At 60.3% G+C, this 17,851-nt stretch overlaps 2 protein-coding genes across 3 annotated transcripts in view; one reads left to right on the top strand and one right to left on the bottom strand.

Moving 5' to 3' along the window:
* INPP5A (inositol polyphosphate-5-phosphatase A) overlaps positions 1–13,891 on the top strand; it is a 176,150-nt gene extending 162,259 nt beyond the window's left edge. The window contains exons 13-16 of one of the 2 annotated variants that reach the window (XM_017659853.3): positions 8,708–8,819; positions 11,527–11,595; positions 12,344–12,431; positions 12,520–13,891. In XM_017659853.3, coding sequence (XP_017515342.1) covers positions 8,708–8,819; positions 11,527–11,595; positions 12,344–12,424 — 262 coding nt within the window. In that variant the 3' untranslated portion in view covers positions 12,425–12,431; positions 12,520–13,891. The other variant, XM_073240094.1, reaches the window with a different exon arrangement.
* A 140-nt stretch (positions 13,892–14,031) lies between these two features.
* Positions 14,032–16,760, bottom strand: NKX6-2 (NK6 homeobox 2). Its single transcript, XM_037010957.2, has 3 exons — positions 16,291–16,760; positions 16,048–16,220; positions 14,032–15,816 (listed from the first exon to the last, which is right to left on the bottom strand). The coding sequence occupies exons 1-3, from the start codon at positions 16,694–16,696 to the stop codon at positions 15,559–15,561; spliced, it is 837 nt and encodes a 278-aa protein (XP_036866852.1). The 5' UTR covers positions 16,697–16,760; the 3' UTR covers positions 14,032–15,558.
* Between the last annotated feature and the right edge of the window lie 1,091 nt (positions 16,761–17,851).

Genomic DNA, 17,851 nt, shown 5'->3' with positions numbered 1-17,851 from the left:
GTACACATGTGTAGGTGTGTGTATTTGCTCCTGTGCACTGTGTAGGTGCCTATGCATATCTGGGCATTGCATGAGCGTGTGTGTGTGTGTGGGTATCCATGCATAGGTGTGGGGGAGTTATGAGCGGGTTATGGACTACACACATGTGTATGTGCAGTGCATGGGTTTGCATATGTGTATACAGGGTTCTCGCATGCATGGAGGCGTATGCATGGTGTGAGTATATACATGGTGGGGTATATGTATATGCAGTGGGTACACATTCATGGGTTTATGCACATACATGGAGGTGAGGGTATGGCGTGCGTCGGTGCCTTTGAGGGCATGGAGGCTGTGGGTCGTGTGTGCATATGTACGTGTGTGTACACGTGGGCCTGTGTGGCGTGTGCATGTTGTGTGCAGGGTTGTGTTGCCCGGGTGTGGGTGTGTATCATCTGTGCACCCCTGTCCACAAAGTGCAGTCCGTCGCTGCTGGAAGTGGGGGGACCTGTCCTGGGGGCTTCCCCACAGGCACTTTCAGGGCAGAGCCAGCTGGGTGCGGTCCCACCCCCACCTGAGGAGGCAGCGTGGCTGAGCCCCACAAACGGAGAAGCACGTGGTCAGGGGACACGCCCTCCATCCTCTTCAGAAGCTCCTCCCTGTCCCACACACCCAGCGCCCCCTCTGTGGGAAAGTAGTCTGGAGAGGGGTCCCCACATGCCATGGCCCAGCATGGGATGCCCCAGGTCGACTGCGGGCAACCACCACCTTTCTGAGGCCCATCTGGCGGCCAGAATGCGGGCTGCCCCAGGGTTCCGTGGAGGTGTCTCCCGGGGCTGCTGTCCACTGGGGCCAGGGTACCGGAGCGGGGCGAGCTCGCGGTGCCCACAGACGTCCGGGGCTGCGTGAGGAGGGGGTCCTCAAGTCGCGCCAGTGCAGCTTCCACACGCTGGGTCCCTTTGGGGGGCACTCTGCCGCCGCAAGCAGACCCTGCTTGGCTTCTGTGTCTGCAGGCTTGGCTGGGCCCCATGGGGGTCCTCCCAGAGGCTGCCCCTGGCAGTGCGGGACAGCGCCCGGCCTGTGTCCTCAGGGAGACCTGCAGGGTCAAGAAGCTGCCGCACCAACTCCCCCCGTGGCTCTTGGAATGCATTCCACCATGTGCTTCTGGGTGTGAGAGCAACTCTCCGCTTCCCGAGCAGCTCCCTGTTGGCCAGGGGTCTGGACAGGGTGCCCCTTGTGCCTCCGAGGCCAGCCATTGCCATCCCCCAGTGTGGCTCTCAGCGTCCGTAGAACGCGTCTGTGTTCCCTCACACTGCCTGGCTCCTGGCACTTTCTGGAAGGCTGTGAGGGCCGAGCCTGTGGGTCAGCAGCCCACAGTTTTCTACTCAGTGTGCCTGTGTCTGCTTCCATGATTCACAGATGGGATCGTGGCACCTGTGGGCACTTGCTCCCGGGGGTGGCACATGGTGCCCTGAGTGTGCCACTCTGGGGCTGTGGCTTCTGGCACCCGGAACTTGTCTGGACGTTGGCCTTCATCACACAGATTCTGAGCACAGTACAAATGGGCAAGTGGTCCCAGCCCTTGCCCTGAGGGACAAGGGCCTCTTGGGCGACAGCATGGCCAGAGCTGCCCCATGGCCCCGGGTCACCACGTCCTCTGCACAGAGTGTGGGCACGTCCGTGTCTGCTGTGCTCCCCGCGGCTCAAAGCCACGTGGACACCATCACACACCCGTGGCAGTCCTTGGAGACCTCTCATTGGAAGACAGGCCTCATCCTGAGAGTTACGGGGTTTCTTCTGCAGAGGCCCTTGGTGGTGTCTCCACGGATGAGGAGCTCACTCCTAATGGATGATAACCTAGTGCTGCCTGTCATTTTGCTGGAAAGTGCTGCATTTCACACATCAGTAGAGCCTCTGTATCTCATTCTTCTCAACTAAGGGCACTGGTACGTGGCACCTTCGTTAGGAACAGCTATAGAAGTGACCAGTTGCAGGTGGCAGTTAACAGGCAAAGCATGCTGTGGACAGGCAGGAAGGCTGCTGGACAGAACTGGTGCTGCCAGGCACGGCACATGGGCCCCGTGAGGTGTCCCCATGTGCCCGAACATAAAGGCTCTCAGTGTGCTTGGGCGATGGGTGCTCAAAGAACGCAGCACTGGCGTTTGTCCTGAGCTGGGCCCACGCTGGCTTCTCTGTGGAAACTGGCTGGCTTTGGATTGATGCAGGACCTAGCATGATGCTAGTGGTGATTGTGTGGGAATGAGCTTTCCTCATTCCGTGCACTCCAGCTGCTGGGTGCCCAGGACCCTCAGAGGGACAGGTGGACGCCCACCCTCCCGCCCTCTGCCACGTCCACTCACAGTTCCCACCGCTAACCCAGGTCTGGGCCCTACAAGCCCGTGCTGGAGCCACACCTTACCTGGGAGCGCCTGGTGTAAGTGGCAGCAATTGGAATATGCCAGGTAACCAGCAGGCCTGTCTTCTTATGCGGCCAACACAAGTGGAATTTCTGACTTAAGCTTAATTCTGAGAGTGGCTGTCACTGGTTTTAAAGCAAGGAGATCAAAGTGCAAAGATAGGTGATTTAGCCGCTCCCACTAACGTGGCACCGCCCATGGCTGCCGCTATCCCTGTGGCTCTGTGGAGCCAAGGGGTGGGAGGTGTGGTGGCTTCTGGATCCGCATCCCCATGAAATGGCATTGTCCTCTGCGGTCACTGAGCCTTCAGAACCAGACCTGCCCAACAGGGACCCATGCTACCCTCAGGACAGCCACTCTGAAACCGCCCTTCGCCAAGGCCCGAGAGCTCCGTTCCCCCAAGTCACCGCAGCAGCAGAGCCGGGAGCCTGCCTGCCGGTGTCCAGACGGCTTGGCAGCAGAGGCAGCCGTTTCCGGTGTGTGAGCACCTGCGTGTCCCCTCCTGTGCTCCGTGTACTGGCGGCAGAGGTGTGTTCTCCATACCTGTGTGCGTGGACTCTTCATGTGTCAAAGGTGTCGGCTGTCACATCATTGCACTTGGGTTCACTTTACAAGCATTTGTGTAAGTCCTTAAGTAGTGAAGAGACTGGGCCTTACCACTTACTAAGAAGAAAAGACGCATCCCACCATCATAATGGCTGCTTCGGGGCAAATCCCAGAGAGCAGTGGCTCTCCTCATGTGGTCTCTCCCCCCTGCTCTCCTACTATTACTGGGGGCCCCAAAGAGCTATTCTACGCAGGGTATATCTATTGATAGTTACCACAATTTTTAAAATATTAATTAATTCACTTTAAAATAACCATAAAATGGTGTTAGGAAAACTAGACAAATACATGCAAAAGAATGAGACTGGATCAGTCTTACGCCATATGCAGAATAAGCCCAAAATGAATTAAAAACCTAAATATCAGACCTGAAACCATAAAACTTCTAGAAGAAAACTTAGGCAGTAAGTAAGCTCTTGTACATCGGCATTAGCAGTTCTTTTCTGGGCACATCTCCCCAGACAAGGGAAACAAGCAAAAATAAACTGGTGGGGTGATGCCCGACTAAAAGGCCCCTGCACGGCCATGGACGCCAAGCGCAGAACGGAATGCGCCTGCTGAACGGGAGAAAATACTCGCAGATGATGTATCTGATAAGGGGCTGACACCCAAAATACATAAAGAACTCCTGCAACTCAACCCCAAAAAACAAACAGACCAATGAAAAAATGGGTGGAGGACCTGAACAGACACTTCTCCAGAGAAGATGCCCAGATGGCCAAGAGGCACATGGAAAGGTGCTCCCCATCGCCAGTCATCAGGGAGAGACTGGTCAGAACCAAATCACCACCTCACACCTGTTAGAACGACAAGTACCAGCCAGACGAGGGAAGTGTGGGTCGAATGGCCCCCTGTGCGCGCTCGGCGGGACTGTAAATTGGTGCGGCCACTGGTTCCTCAGAAACTAAAATACCGTATGACTCAGTAATTCCATTTCTGGGGATTTACCAAAAGCAATAATTCAAAAAGATACATGGACTCCTATGTTTATTGCAGCATCATTTATAATGGCCAAGATATGAAAGCAACCTAAGTGTCCATCAGCAGATGACTGGATAGAGAAGAGATGGTTACATATACACTGGAATATTATTCACCCATAAGAACGAACGAAACTTCCCATGGAGGGAGCTGGAAGGCGTGATGCTAAATGAAATAAGTCAGACAGAGACAGATACCATGTGACTTCACTTACATGAGGAACCTAAAAACAAAACCAAACAAAAAAGAAATAGACTCCTAGATACAGAGAGCAGACAGATGATTCCTACTGGGGGTGGGGGCGATGGGTGAAATGGGTGAAGGGGACAATCAGAATGTTTGATGTCTGGTCTGGGCAGGGTTGCGTGAGTGTACACACACATGTCAGAATTCATCAAGATGTGCACTAAAATTTGTGTATTTTATTGTATGTACCTCAATTAAAAAAAGAAAAAGAATTAATCTCTGCAGAGCCCTGACAATTTGTTTACTATTCTGTATGACAAGTTATATGAAAAAAAAAGACCATAATAAAACCCATCACATGTTAACATTTTTATGAAAAAAAATAACAGTTTCCCCCACAAAAAAATTGAAAGAATGTGTATTATTTCACATTTAAGAGTGTTTCTGAGTTGGGCTTGGTAGAGGACAGCTGTTCCAGACGGGGCTCCCGAGCCGCCCTCACCAGGTGGGCCTGGAGTGGGTCCTTCTGCACAGACACTGGGGCTCTTCTGTGAACTGGCAGCCCCTTGGCCACGTCGACCATATGAGCTGACCTGCGGAGCTGTGCAGCTGTCCAGATGCTGGCCTGTGCCCCTTGCAGTGTCAGCCCTTCCCCCAGGACCACGGAGCTCAGCAGAGGGCTGTCGATGCCGGGGCGAGTACAAGACACCGAACACTGGGCTTTTCTTGAAAGCTTGAGTTTTGTCATTGGCAGCAATACCCGCGGCTGTCTCCCTGGATAGCAGGTTCGTGTCATCCCTTTTTCAGGAAATGCCTGTCACATGCCCAAGTCTGCCTTTCTAGCAGAAACACATGTTCACAGCAATGGCTGAAACAACATGCAGGCCTCTGTGCCCTGTCGTGTCCCCACGTCCCAAAGCATCTCGGCCCCCGGCTCTGGACTCTGGGTTCGAGAGCATCGTCGTTGTGCTGCTCCATCGAGGGCCTTCTGTCTGTGCGCGTGGTGCTGAGGAGCGCGACAGCCCCCAGCACCTTGGGTCCACTTCCTGGTCCCCACTGACACCCCACGCTTCTCCTGAAGGGCCAGTGGCAGCACAGAGGGCGGCAAACGTGGGAGGGGGCTCAGCCACTGAAGTAAGGGCACACGGCATGGAGGAACAAGGAACGTGCTCACAGCTCAGTAAGCAGCCAGGCCTTGGCGTCGTGGAGTCTGTGCACGGGCCTGTCTGTGTGCAGCTCACTGCAGGCAGCCTTGCTGGGGTCACAGCCCTTGGCCTTTCAGGCAGTGACAGCAGGGCCCGGGGGCTGCTGGCTGTGGGCCAGGCTCTCCCTGGATGTGGGGGTGGGGTTGGTTCTGGTGTTCAGCCCTTTCCACGTTGCCACAATCTCTGTTTCCTTGACTTCATTTTTGTTTCTCTTTAGTGAACAGCTGGTTGTTTTCGAAACCAAGTATTTGAGGCCACTGTTGTCATTGGGCCCTCGGGGCCCCCGGGAGCATGCAGAGACCCCCACAGTGATGCCCTGTCGTGTGGCCATGTCTGCACCATTTTGTTGTGTAGCGAGCCGCATATCGTTGGTGCCGGGCGCCTTTGACGTAGCTGTGTCTGCCATCACAACGCATGGCCATCATTTGGGAACAGGTGCTGTTTTGCCAGGCAAGGATCCGAGGAGGGGCTCTGTCCTCAGCACCCAGCAGCGCCACGCCGCACCCCACCTCCCGCCCTCCGCCTCAGAGCTAGCAGGGGCGCCTTGTCTGCCTGGGCCCGGAGACTCTGCCCAGCCACTCCCACCCTCCAGGCAGCCCTGCAGGTCCCGGCTGGAAGCTCAGTGGGGCCCTGCCTCCCCGTGTGGCATCAGCCTCGGCTACTGACACCACCACCAGCCCAGCCACACAGGTGGGGGACCTGAGCCCTGTCAGCAGGGCCAGTCGCCAGCTGCAGCCACAGGCCCACTGCCCACATCCTGAGAGTGGGAGCCCAGGGGCAGGAGGAGGGGAGGCCCGAGCCAGGACAGGTGAGCAATTGTTAGCTTATCACATGCCGGTAATTATGGCCACTCCGCCCTCCGCGTGGGGGCACAGGCGGCCAGCTTGCCCCGCATCCCCGCCCCTCGCACGGTCGGGAGGCACACAGGTGCCCTGCCGCCCAGCCACCCTCCTGGGCAGCCCTCCTCCTGCCCTTGCGTCCGCACCCAGCTGGTGGGGGAAGGAAGGGGCTCCCCGGCTGGCCTCCCCAGCCCCATCCAGCCTGCGTCACCCCATTTGCTCTTTCCCTGGCCCTGGGGGTAGCCAGGCTCCTTGTTGGGTGTCAGGTGCCATGGGGCACCCCCTGGGCTGTGGGGTAAGCCTCTGCTCCCAACAGTGCAGCCCTGTCCACCCCAGGACACCCATCCATCAGGACCAGCTTCCTTCTGTGAGTCACCTGGGGACATGCCCACAGCAGCAGGATCTCTGAGCACGTGGGACCCCAGGGTCCTTCTGGGTGCACTGGGTTGGGAACCTGACCAGAAGCTCACCACCAGAGTCTTCTCGGCCATGTGCCCCTCCTAGCCAGAGCCACTGGCTGAGCACAGTGGGCTGTGGGACCCCTGCAGGTGAGGGCGGAGCCGTTGCCAGCAAGGTGTGCACAGAGCACCACAGACCTCGTCAGAAGCCACCCTCTGTGGGCTGCTTCAAACCCAGGACCCCATATTTCCAATGCGATTTTGGGGTGCACCCCTGTGGGGATCTGTGGGCCCTTGGTGCAGCCTGAGATGAGACCCTGGGATGCCAGGCGCTCTGGGGTGGCCTGTGGGACGGCGGCGTCCGGATGCAGAGGAGCCTGCCTGGTGGCCCTGAACACGCCAGCTGCAGTCCTGCTCTGGTCCGCTTGCCTCCCTGGGGGAGGCTTTCCAGCCCCAGTGCCTCTGCTGAGCCGCACTGCCCCGGCTGACGTGCCCCGCGGCAGGCTGGGGCCAGGGCCGCAGAGAGGGTGGCGGTGGACTGCCCAGAGCGTCCCACCCACCTTGGGGTGCAGAGCCGCTGGGTAGCGCTCAGCTGTAAGTGTAGCTGCTGCAGCGGGCGCGGACTCCCTGTCCCTGTGGATAAACCAGCGCCGCCTCCTCAGCAGAGCCCCTCCCACTGCAGCACAGCCTTGGGTCACACCTGCAGACCGGCTTATATGGGCCTAGAGTGCACTGGCAGCCGCACCCCGACCTTTGTCCCCAGCCAGGGACTTGCTTTGGTTGGGAGTGACTCAGCACATTGTGCGATGCAAGCTTGGGCACAGCTGTGCAGACCCCAGTTCCTGCAGCTCACAGGTGACACATTCCCTGAGCACAGCCACAGGCCTGCGTGTCCTGCTTGTGTGGAGCCCATCAAGGGCCGAGGTGCATCCCCCGGGTCCCTGGGTCAGAGTACGTGGGCCCACATGGGCAAATGTCATTCCTTCATTATCACCGCTGAATGAAACTCCCACACATGGGGACCTGTCGTTTGAGTGCGTGGAAATAGGATCGGCCATTGGCTCGCCGGGTTTCCTGAAAAGGACTTCGGGGACACTGGTGTCCTTTAGCAGCATGAAGCTGTTAGCAGGAGGAGCTGTGTGGGTGTTGCTGGTCATTTCCCTCAGGGCTGGGCCCGCTCCCCAGGCTCTGGTGGAAGTGCTGGGACACCTCGGAGGAGGGGGGTGGGGAAGGCTGTGAACTGTCGGCTTGGGGCAGAAACATGCACAGTCCCCACCACTCTTTAGACGGTTCAGATGCAGGCCGCAGTGGGTCAGGTGCCCGCCACAGGAGCAGCCCCAAAGCCCCTGCACTTCTCTTCCGGCTAAAGCGGCAGGAAGACACAGCAGAGGATAAGGTGCGCCCACAGCAAATGCCAGGTGACAGTCTGGAATTAACCCAGAAAAACACAGACTTGTACAGGAAGTTTTAGACTCCTTTGAAAGGCATGCAGATGAGCAGCTGAGTGCCCCCACAAAGCCAGTCTGTTCCAGTTCAGACCCACCGTCACATCACTGCTATCCGAGTCAGATGCCCACAGGGGGTGGGGTCAGCGGGGGTGGGGTCAGCGGCTCTAAATGGACTGAGGTAGGCCCCCTGGGCACAGAGGCAGGACTGCCAATGAGTCTGCAAATGGGAAAAACTCGGGCAGGCACGGGCACAGCCCAGCTTCACAGCTGTGCACAGGTGGCCCCTGAACGATGGTGCTCAGTGAGTGGCACCCCACCTGCACTCGTTGGTCAGCTGCAGTGGCTCTGTTCCTGAGGGGCCCCCCTCTATGGACTCCCATGGCCAGGCCCCATAAGCAGGCAGGAAGAGGGGGCTGTGTGGCCACCACAGCCAGTCAGGGAGCTCTCACCCACTACAGCGACCCTGAGGCCAGTTCCTGAGATGGGAACACTGGGGCAGGTCGTGGGACTGCTGGGAGAACTTGCAGCACAGGTTCCTCCTTGTGTCCCGGAAACCCGCGTGTCCTCCTGGCTGGCGCTGCCGCTCTGGGGGGCCGGGGGAGGAGGGCTGGGCCGGTGGCTGACCCGGCCTTCTTGTCCTGCCTGCAGCTACCCGTACAGCGAGGACTCCAACCAGGGCCAGCACTACATGAACACCCGGTGCCCCGCCTGGTGTGACCGTGTCCTCATGTCCCCTTCTGCCAAGGAGCTGGTTCTGAGGGTAAGTGCTGGAGTCACCCAGCACCTGGCACCACCACACAGGGACCTGGGGTGCCAGGGCCAGGTGGGGCCCCAGGGAGGGAATATGCCTTCTGTGGAGCCCAGGGTGACCCTGACCTCCCACGTCATAGGTTCTCAGTCACTTCAGAGCCAGTGCTCAGGGCTGGCGGCTGGGGCTGGAGCCAGGTTTCCATGCGCTGTCATCCCTGATTCAAGGCTCATGGGAATGGTCACCAGTTTGGGCCTAAAAACATTACAGTTTAACGTGTCCTTGGGAATTAAATGCACTCCTGTCCACAGAAGGGCTCGTGAGCCATAAAGTGTGGGGGAGATGTGTGTCAGCATCTCCTTAAGTTGTACATTAGAGCCAAGCTCACATGTGGGCTCTGTGAGCCAGAAACACATGGGGCTTCCTGGGGCCTCCTGACCTTTTGGGATTTTCTGGACCTCTTTTCTGAGATTGTGTTAAAATGTCCACATTTTAACACAATATTGAACTGGTTTGTCAGCCCCATCAGTAAACAGAGGTAATAATGAAGTGCACTGACTCATCAGGGGTTCTGAACTCAGAGTGGACGGCCCATCAGTGTGACGTGGGCAGCTGGCAACAAGCTACCCTGACTACTGGTGACTCACAGCAGCCCTGCTCCTGGGCCAGCTGCCCTCGCCATCCCTTGCCTCATGGGCCCCCTGGCTAACCAAGAGGCCCTGTCTGTGCCCCTCTGGCCTGACCCTAGGCCCTCACCTGGGGATGTGGATCATCTTGGGCAAGAGGGGTCCCCACACCCTCCGCTTAGTGGGCCCCTGCAGGCCCCCTCTAAGAGGGCCTGCTGGCTTTTTTGGTGAGGTTCTGGGGCACCTGGGCAAGTGGGGAGGAAGCCCACCAGGAGCCTGGGCTGGAGGCAGGGGGCTCACTGCTCAGTGGTCTGCAGCAAGATTGCTCTGATGGGGCTGGGGGCTGTGGGCAGAGCCTGCACCTGGCTGTGACACCCTCTAACCCAGGGCCCATCACCAAGGACAGCCAGGTGGGGCCACTTCCCCATGAGGCCACCTTGAATGGAGCTACAGGGGTCGTTGGCCACGAGTATATAGACCTAGGGCAAGCCTGCCTAGGGCCCAGCCTTGGACACAGCCCTGTCCTCCACTGGGCCTGCCCTCAGCGCCTGGACATGACGCTCAAAGAGAGAGATGGGTGGGAGCCGTGCAGTCACACATGATCAGTGGGGGCTCACACCTGCACCTATGAGCATGCGAGGTGGACCGAGTGTAGGCCTGCAGCCAGAATGGGTGCTCCCAGGGACTCCAGGGTGCATGGAACAGACAGGGGTCATCTACCAAGGAAAACGCCGGTGACCAAGAAAACAGTGTCTTGTGAACTTACGAGTGTCAGATTGCAAGCAAGGCTGGCCGGAGCCCAGCGCGGACTCCACGCCACACGGCCTGGGGCTTTCGGGAGTTCAGAGGACGGCAGCATTTTAGCCTATTGTATGTGTGTCTTCACATCTTCCGTGGTGTTTGGGCCCAAGACGTGATGCTTCCGAAGAGGCGTGGACAGAGATTGGCTGAGCAGGCGGCTGCCTGCCCACAGAAATGCAGGCGCCCCTCCCCGGGGGCCATACGGTGGGCGGTGGGCATCACAGGCTGAGCAGACGCGTGGTACGCCGCCTCCGCGGCTCATCCATCATGCCATGCTCGGTTGGCCCGCCCTCGTGTTTGTTGTGCTTCCCTGGTCCCAGATCACTGACGGCGGGAAGGCGGCTGAGCGGCCACTGCCGGGAGTCATGGTGCTGAATGCTCGGCCGAGCGTTTCTGTGCCGCTGTAATGTATTTACCTGTCTCGAGATTATGCAGTTGGAAATCCACAATTGTATGCTGCCTTTGTAAATTATCACGCCACATGTGATGAATGTCCCCCCAGGGCACAGCATCACACCGCTCAGGACGGAAGGTGCTCGTCCTGCCAGAGAGGTTTCCGCACATGCTGGCAGGAGACCGTGCTGGAAAGGAAATCTGACTTGAAGCTTCCTACTGTGTTAAAGATAATTCAGTTTAACTTTATAGCCTCAGACTCTGCCGCTGTAGGTCTAAAATCCTGGTCCAGCAGGAGCTGACTGATTGCCAGGAGCAAGCCATTCATGTTCCCACCCACCCACCCATAATAAAGGCACTGCCAGGTTGGCAGAGACAGCAAGTGGGTAGGGAGCCTGTATGCCTGCATCGGTGGTCACTGCCCAGTGCTCAAGCTGCAGAGGGTTTCAGGGCACCCCACCCCACCCTGAACAGAGTTCTGGGTTTGCAGAACTGGCGGTCAAACAAATGTGAGCAGGGAAACCGGGAGCTGGACCAGCAGCCTCAGCTGCAGGCCGCTGGAGACGTCCATAGCTACACTGGTGGCAGTGAGCGTGGGACCCCGTGCCTCCCCCAGAGGCCCAGGGGCATGTGTCAGGGAGCTCGGAGGCCCAGCACCACACCACCCACGTCACCACCCTTCCAGGAGCAGAGCCGCTCAGCAGGAGACAGGGACCAATGTGCCAAGGTGCTGCCATGCCTGCCAGAGCCTTCTGCCCACCAGTCGGCCACCCCCTCGTAGGGGCTGGCGGTGCAGCGGCCTCGGGGCGCAGGCCAGAGCCCCACAGGGGGGTGGGCGGGCACACCCACGGGACCTGTCAGGCCTGTCTCCCACACCATTCCCTGTCTGTTGCTTCCAGTCGGAGAGCGAGGAGAAGGTCGTCACCTATGACCACATCGGGCCACACGTCTGCATGGGGGACCACAAGGTACCGTGAGCCGCCCGGGGGCCCGAGGGGTGGGTGCTTCCTTTCCCTCAAATCCAGAGCAAGCCAAACCAGTTCTTACTTAGTTCTAATAAAACACCAGAAGGCAGGTAGATAAGGTGGAAGTGACTGGTCACGATAAAATAAAATAAAGGGATTTTCACCATTTGTAAAGCGCGTCTGCACCCGAGTGTTTCTGAAGTCAGCTTTTTAGTATGCATTAGTAGCTTAGTGGCCTCGCAGGTGGTGAACATGCTCCGGGCACGTCACTGCAGGGGAACCCCGGCGTCACACGTGTGACTGTCCCCACCGAGGGCTGGGCTGGTGGAGCCTCACCTCCAGCCGCTGAGAGCCGTCCGCGCGTGCGCACCTCCGTGGCCTCTGGGCAAGTCCTTGGCCTGCCACCCGCCTTGCTCGGGCTTTTAGCCAGCAGCTCTGCACCCGCTTCTCCTGAATTTTCATCTGGAAATGACACCCTCAGCAGGACACGAAGGCGCTCGGCCGTGTCACTGGGCGCTCCACACACGTGCCCGGGAAGCAGGGGCCCTTCGCCCTTGCTGACCCCCGACCTCCACCGCAGCTCAGGGGCCCTGGGCTGGGGGACGGGGAGAGCCGGGAGGGGCTCGGGAGAGCGGGGAGCCCCGGGGCCAGAGGCAGCGGGGCACCGAGGAAAGCGGGGGCGGGGGGCGGGGATGGACGGCAGGGGGCTGGGCCGCCCCGGGTGCTCACAGCTCTTCTTCTCCCGCCGCAGCCCGTGTTCCTGGCTTTCCGAATCGCGCCCGGGGCAGGTAAACCTCACGCACATGTGCACAAGTGTTGTGTCGTGCAGTGACGTGGTGGTAAATATGACTCCTTCCCTCGAGTTCACCTTTTCTGAGCTTTTCCTGGTGTGTTTGCTCCTTTAACGAACGGCTGGTTCCTCGGCAGGGAAGAGGTGGCAGCGGCCCGGGAGGGCCCTCCAGGAGGCCCCCCTGCAGCAGGAGCCCCCGACGAAGGCGCAGGCTACGCGGCACACTCGGGACAGCTGCATCGACGACTGCCCGCGCGCCGCCCGCTAGACGGCCGGCCTCACACTTCGCTTCATACTCCGGACCGTTCCGGAAAAGCCTCACATACCTCACTGTCTTGTCTGTTCATGTGACATTAAGTAGAAATACTGGGTTGTTTTAATAAGTCACAGTCCTGTTGCCAAAACTCTAATAGACAGCAAAGAGATCCTGTATTTCAGACTTCACAGTTTTCAATTTTTAATAATTGTCAGCGTGGATGAGCTTCTCACAGGTGTCAGAGGCCCCCCTCTGCCAGCTGGAGGTGTGCCCAGGGCTGGGGAGACGCAGGGGCTCTGGGCGGGCTTGGGCTGCATGGCAGCTTTTGGAGAGCGGGGCCCCCTCTGTGTCCTTTACTCTGCTGCCATGTTTCATGGTTTTGGAATCACACTGCAGCTGCTTTCCATTTTTATACATATAAATATATATATATAAATATATACTTTTTAAAAATAATTTATAAATCTTACCAAAACTTAGGCTAAGTATACTGTCCAGTATGAATGCTCAAGAGTCGTATCAACAGATGGAACCGAGTCTAGGAGTTCAGCCGTGGCCACCACAGCTGGAAAGCAGACGCGGTGCCGGGGCGGGCCGTCCTGTAGCCATCCGCACCCCACCCCGACGGCAGTGTGACCCCTGTGCCGGCTGTGGTACTGAGAACCGAATGTGAAGTCGATAGCTAGCTCGGTGTACCTTTTAAGAATTTTGTAAACTGTTTGTCTTTTGTTACCGTTCTATGGTGCCAAGTATCCTACATGAAACCATAATACCACGGGATAAATAAAAATAGCCTCGTCTGCTTCCCATAGAAACCGCTTTAACATGGGCTGTATATAAAAACATTAAGAGAAACAAAACTGTAACTTCCTCGGTCGCTCCGCTACGACCTACATGATGACCTTGCTGCGGATATCCTCTCAGCACTAAGCACGGCGTTAAAGGGCGACGGCAGAGCCTGTGGAAGAAACACAAACATGCGTCTCGCCGATCTGCTCAAGAACACTACAGAATTCCTGGACCGGGCCAGGGCACCAGATGCTTGCTTTTAGGTGAATTACCGCCATTGCAAGCGATCCGGTGTCCGCTTGCTGAACCTGTTCTTGACAATACCACCGGGGTCTGTGTGCTCTGCTCTGCCCACGTGCCACACGGCCCTTCTGTTAACCGGGTTTCAGCTGTTGGCCACTGTGGAGGCCTTTAGAAATGACGCTCCGGTTCCTAAGCAATAAAACCGATCATGGGGAAGAGTCTGGTTCGCGGTGTTTTTCCGCCCTGCTCTGCGCTTTGATGCGCCGGGTGGCAAGAGCGCGCCCCTCTGCGGGCTGTTTCACATCCAGCTCGCCGGAAATGCTGGAATGTCACTCTATCTGGTTATGTTACACAGAACTAAGCCATCAGTTGAGAGCAGAAAAGTAATCTTTTGGATTTTTTTTACTGTAGTGGTGACTAATGGGATTTACCCCTCAGCATTTTAGATGAGATTATATAAACACATTCCTGTCCTCAGAACTTTAAAACTGGAAATTCCTTTGCTCTCAGCTTGAGCTGAAAGAATAGTCACTCACAGAAATAAAACAAGTGTTAACACTTCCATTAAATAGAAAACCAGCCAGTGGCTCAGAAGAAACAAACATGTTTTTTAAATTGATGGTACAGCCATGTGGCAAAAAGCCCAGAGAAAACGTCATGTTACCTGTCTACCATTTTCAAAACTGCCTTCCAGGAGAAATCTTATATAATCACGTTAATTTTCTAAGTTAAAATTCAACAGTGAAGTCTATTCAGGTGCAGCCACGTGGAGCACCTGCCAGCCTGGAGCCGGTGGGTGGTCTTTGTTAACCCACACAGAATCCATGGTGCCCAGGCGGACCAACCCATTCGTGGGAAAGGGACCGAGGCCCACGCACGCGCCGTCCCTAGGCCGGCAAACTTTTGTTTGGATTTCTCTTCCTAGTGCCAGTATGGATTAAATGGCGCTTTCTCCCAGTGAAAAATCTATGAAATGGTAGCTGAGAAGTCGCAGTGCCAATCAGCTTAAAACCTGACTGACCGCACTCGGTGAACGTAGAGAAGGATACTTGGCTGCTAGGCTAAGGCGTTTTAAACCCGCACAATCAGATCACAGCACGTTGGCAGGAGCCTGGCACTAACCTGAGGCTCGGTGCCGGGGAGGGACGGAGGGAGCGCCCCTCGGCCGCTCGGAGCAACGGAGAGAACGCACGGCACTGGGTGGGGTCGGGAATCCTGCTCACCTGCCCTTTCGGGTCTCCCAGAAGTACTTAAATCTTCCCCAAATCTCATCCATCGGCGCCAGCACAACAGCGGGGGTCCGTGGGCGCGGGGGCCGTACCTGCTGGCTCGCGGCACACCTGCGGCGCCCAGGTGCCGAGGCTGCTCCGTCCCGCGATTGGCGCGCTCCTCGCGGCTCCTTCCCTTGGGCGGCCCGAGGATCGCGGGACCGGGACCCCCTCCCTGCACCGGACCTTCGCTGTCCCCCGGCTCCCGCGAGCGGCCGCCGCACCGGGGCGCGGGAACACGGAGACGGGGTTTCCATCGCGCCCCGCGCCGCGACCGCCCCGGGCGATCCTCCGGCCCGCGGAGGACGCAGACCGAGCCGGGGGCTGGGCCGGAGACAGGAACCAGCCCCACCCTTGCCCGCCGGGGCGTCCGTACGGAAGAAACACGCGGGGCAGCCTCGGGAGCGGCGGCTCCGTCGGGACGTGTTAAATAATTTATTGATCGTACAAACGGATTCCGTCCGGGGCGCACGGCCCGAGACCTGCGCGGCGGCCCCCTGCGCCCCGCGCCCACGCCGGGCCTCGGCCGACCGCTTATAACTTATTCTGTAAAAATATATATACACGCCCGGGGCGCCGGCCCGCGCCCCGTACCCTGGTTGCTCCGGCCCCGCGCGCGCTCACGAGGCGTCCCCCGCGCCGCCGCCGCCGCCGCACGGGCTGACCAGCGCCAAGTTCGAGGGCTTGTGCTTCTTGAGCAGCCGCGCGATTTTCTCGTCGTCCGAGTTGGGGTCCAGGGGCCGGTTGTACTCGTCGTCCTCCGCGTCCGAGCCGCCCCCCTTCAGCTTCTCGGCGTCCGAGTCCTGCTTCTTCTTGGCCGACGCCATCTCCGCCGCGTGCCGCTTGCGCCATTTGGTCCTTCGGTTCTGGAACCACACCTGCGGCGGACGGCGACCATCAGGAGGGCGCCTCCCGCCGCGCCCGGCCAGGGGCAACGAGACCCCGCCGCGCGTGGCCGTGGGGGACGCCGCCGCCGGCACCCCAGCCCCGGCCGCGCCTACCGCGCAGGAGCCGGGCCCGGCGGCCGCCCGAGGGCCGTTCGCAGGACGCGGGGGCCGCGCCTGCCCGGCGCTGCGGGACCCGCGGGGGCCGCCCTGGCCGGCGCTCACCTTGACCTGGCTCTCGGTCATGCCCAGCGAGTAGGCGAGGCGCGCGCGCTCCGGCCCCGCCAGGTACTTGGTCTGCTCGAAGGTCTTCTCCAGCGCGAAGATCTGCTGGCCCGAGAAGGTGGGCCGCGAGTGCTTCTTCTTGCCGTCCTTGTCCGGGACCCCGCCGGCCTGGGCTGCAGAGGGGGGACGTGAGCCCGGCCGCCGCCCCGCCGCCCCGCGCCGAGCCCCGCGCCCGCCACTTACCCGGGCCGGCCAGGCGCGGGTCCCTCCAGGGCGAGCCCTGCACCACGCCGGGCCAGAAGATGGGCGCGCGCCCGGGCAGCTCGGCCAGCGGCTTGGGGTAGCCGCGCGCCACGGCGGCCGCGGGCCCGAAGTAGACGCCGGCCGACGAGGCGAGCCCGCTGAGGCGGGGCAGGCCGCCCAGGAGGCCCCCGCCCGCCGCGCCCACGGGCCGGCCCAGGATGTCGCTGATGCCGTGCGGGGTCCCGAGCGGCAGCTGCGCGCCCAGGCCGCCCAGCGCGGGCGCCTTGAAGCCGGCCGGGCCCTGCAGCGCGTAGGGGAACAGCGACGTCTTCATCTCGGCCATGTTGTGCAGCGCGGCCAGAGGCGCGCTGCTCAGCACGAACGCGCCCGGGCGGTTAGCGTCCATGGGCGCCGCCGCCGCCGGCCCGGGAGCCCATCCGGGCCCCGCCGCCGCCGCCCGCGCCCGCCGGCCCGGGAAGTTTGCGCGCGGCTCGGGGGCGCCGGCTGCAGCGGGGGCGCGGGGCGGGCGCCGACGGCGCGGGAGGCGGGCGCGTGCCGCGGCTCCGGGGCGGGTGGGCGGCGGCCGGCGGGGCGCGGGGCGGGCGGCGGCGGCGGCGGCGGCGGCGGCGGCGGCTCCGGGGTCGATCGGAGCGGCGCCGCGCGGGCCGGGCGCGCTGATAACCGCGGGGCCCCGGCGCGGCGCGCGCGTTGATTGGCTGCGGGCGCCGGAGGCCCGGCCATTGGCCAGCGCCCCGCCCGCTGCGCGCGCCCCCGCCGGCCGCGCACTCCATGAAGGGCCCATTAGCGCGGCGGGGGCCTCCCCGGCCGTAAATTCGCCCCCTGATTTATCTCCCCCGGGACGAAATAAATCCCGTTCGATGGGAGTTTAGTTAGGCAAAGGTTTTAATGGGAAATCAGGAAAAAATACGAGAACATATTTTATCGTCCGAAAGAATGCAGATTTGAGGATCCACGCGGCACGCTCCGGTCTCCAGTTTACGTGAAGCCCGGAGCGCGCCGGAGCGGGCAGCCAGCGGTCGCCGTCGGGGGGCACGGCCAGAGGCCCGCCCAGCGGCGTCACGGTTGACCCCGACTCAGGCTGGGGACGGAGCGCAGACGTCTAGGGGAACAGGCTCGGGGCTGCAGACAGCCGGGGGACGCGGGGCCTCGGAGCCCGCGGGCCGGACGGCCAGGCTTGGCCCGCGCGAACCTGCTCCGGTTTCAGCGACAGACGGCGCGCGTGGCGGCGAGGCCTGTCTTGGGCCACGCGTGAAGCCGCCGACTCGCGCGCGCCGCTGGGCGGGGGTCCCTGCCCCTCCCCGCCGGCGGAACTGCCCTCCTTCCTGCTGGGAGTTCACCGGCCGCAGAGTCACAGCTCTCCTCCCGGGAGGCGACCCGAGCCCGGAGCTTCCAGCGGACCCCGCACCCCAGCCCGCCAACGGATCCCCGGTAAAGCTCGGCCAGAGCCGCGAGAACGGTGACCCTAGCCGGCTCGGGGGGCCCCGAAACCCAAGGCCGTGGGGGCCAGGACCAGGGCCTCAGCAAGTGGGCGCCGACGCAG

The sequence above is a fragment of the Manis javanica genome, chromosome 7 (genome assembly GCF_040802235.1).
Source record: "Manis javanica isolate MJ-LG chromosome 7, MJ_LKY, whole genome shotgun sequence".
NCBI lineage: Eukaryota > Metazoa > Chordata > Mammalia > Pholidota > Manidae > Manis > Manis javanica.
This window is presented reverse-complemented; position numbering and strand designations above follow the sequence as displayed.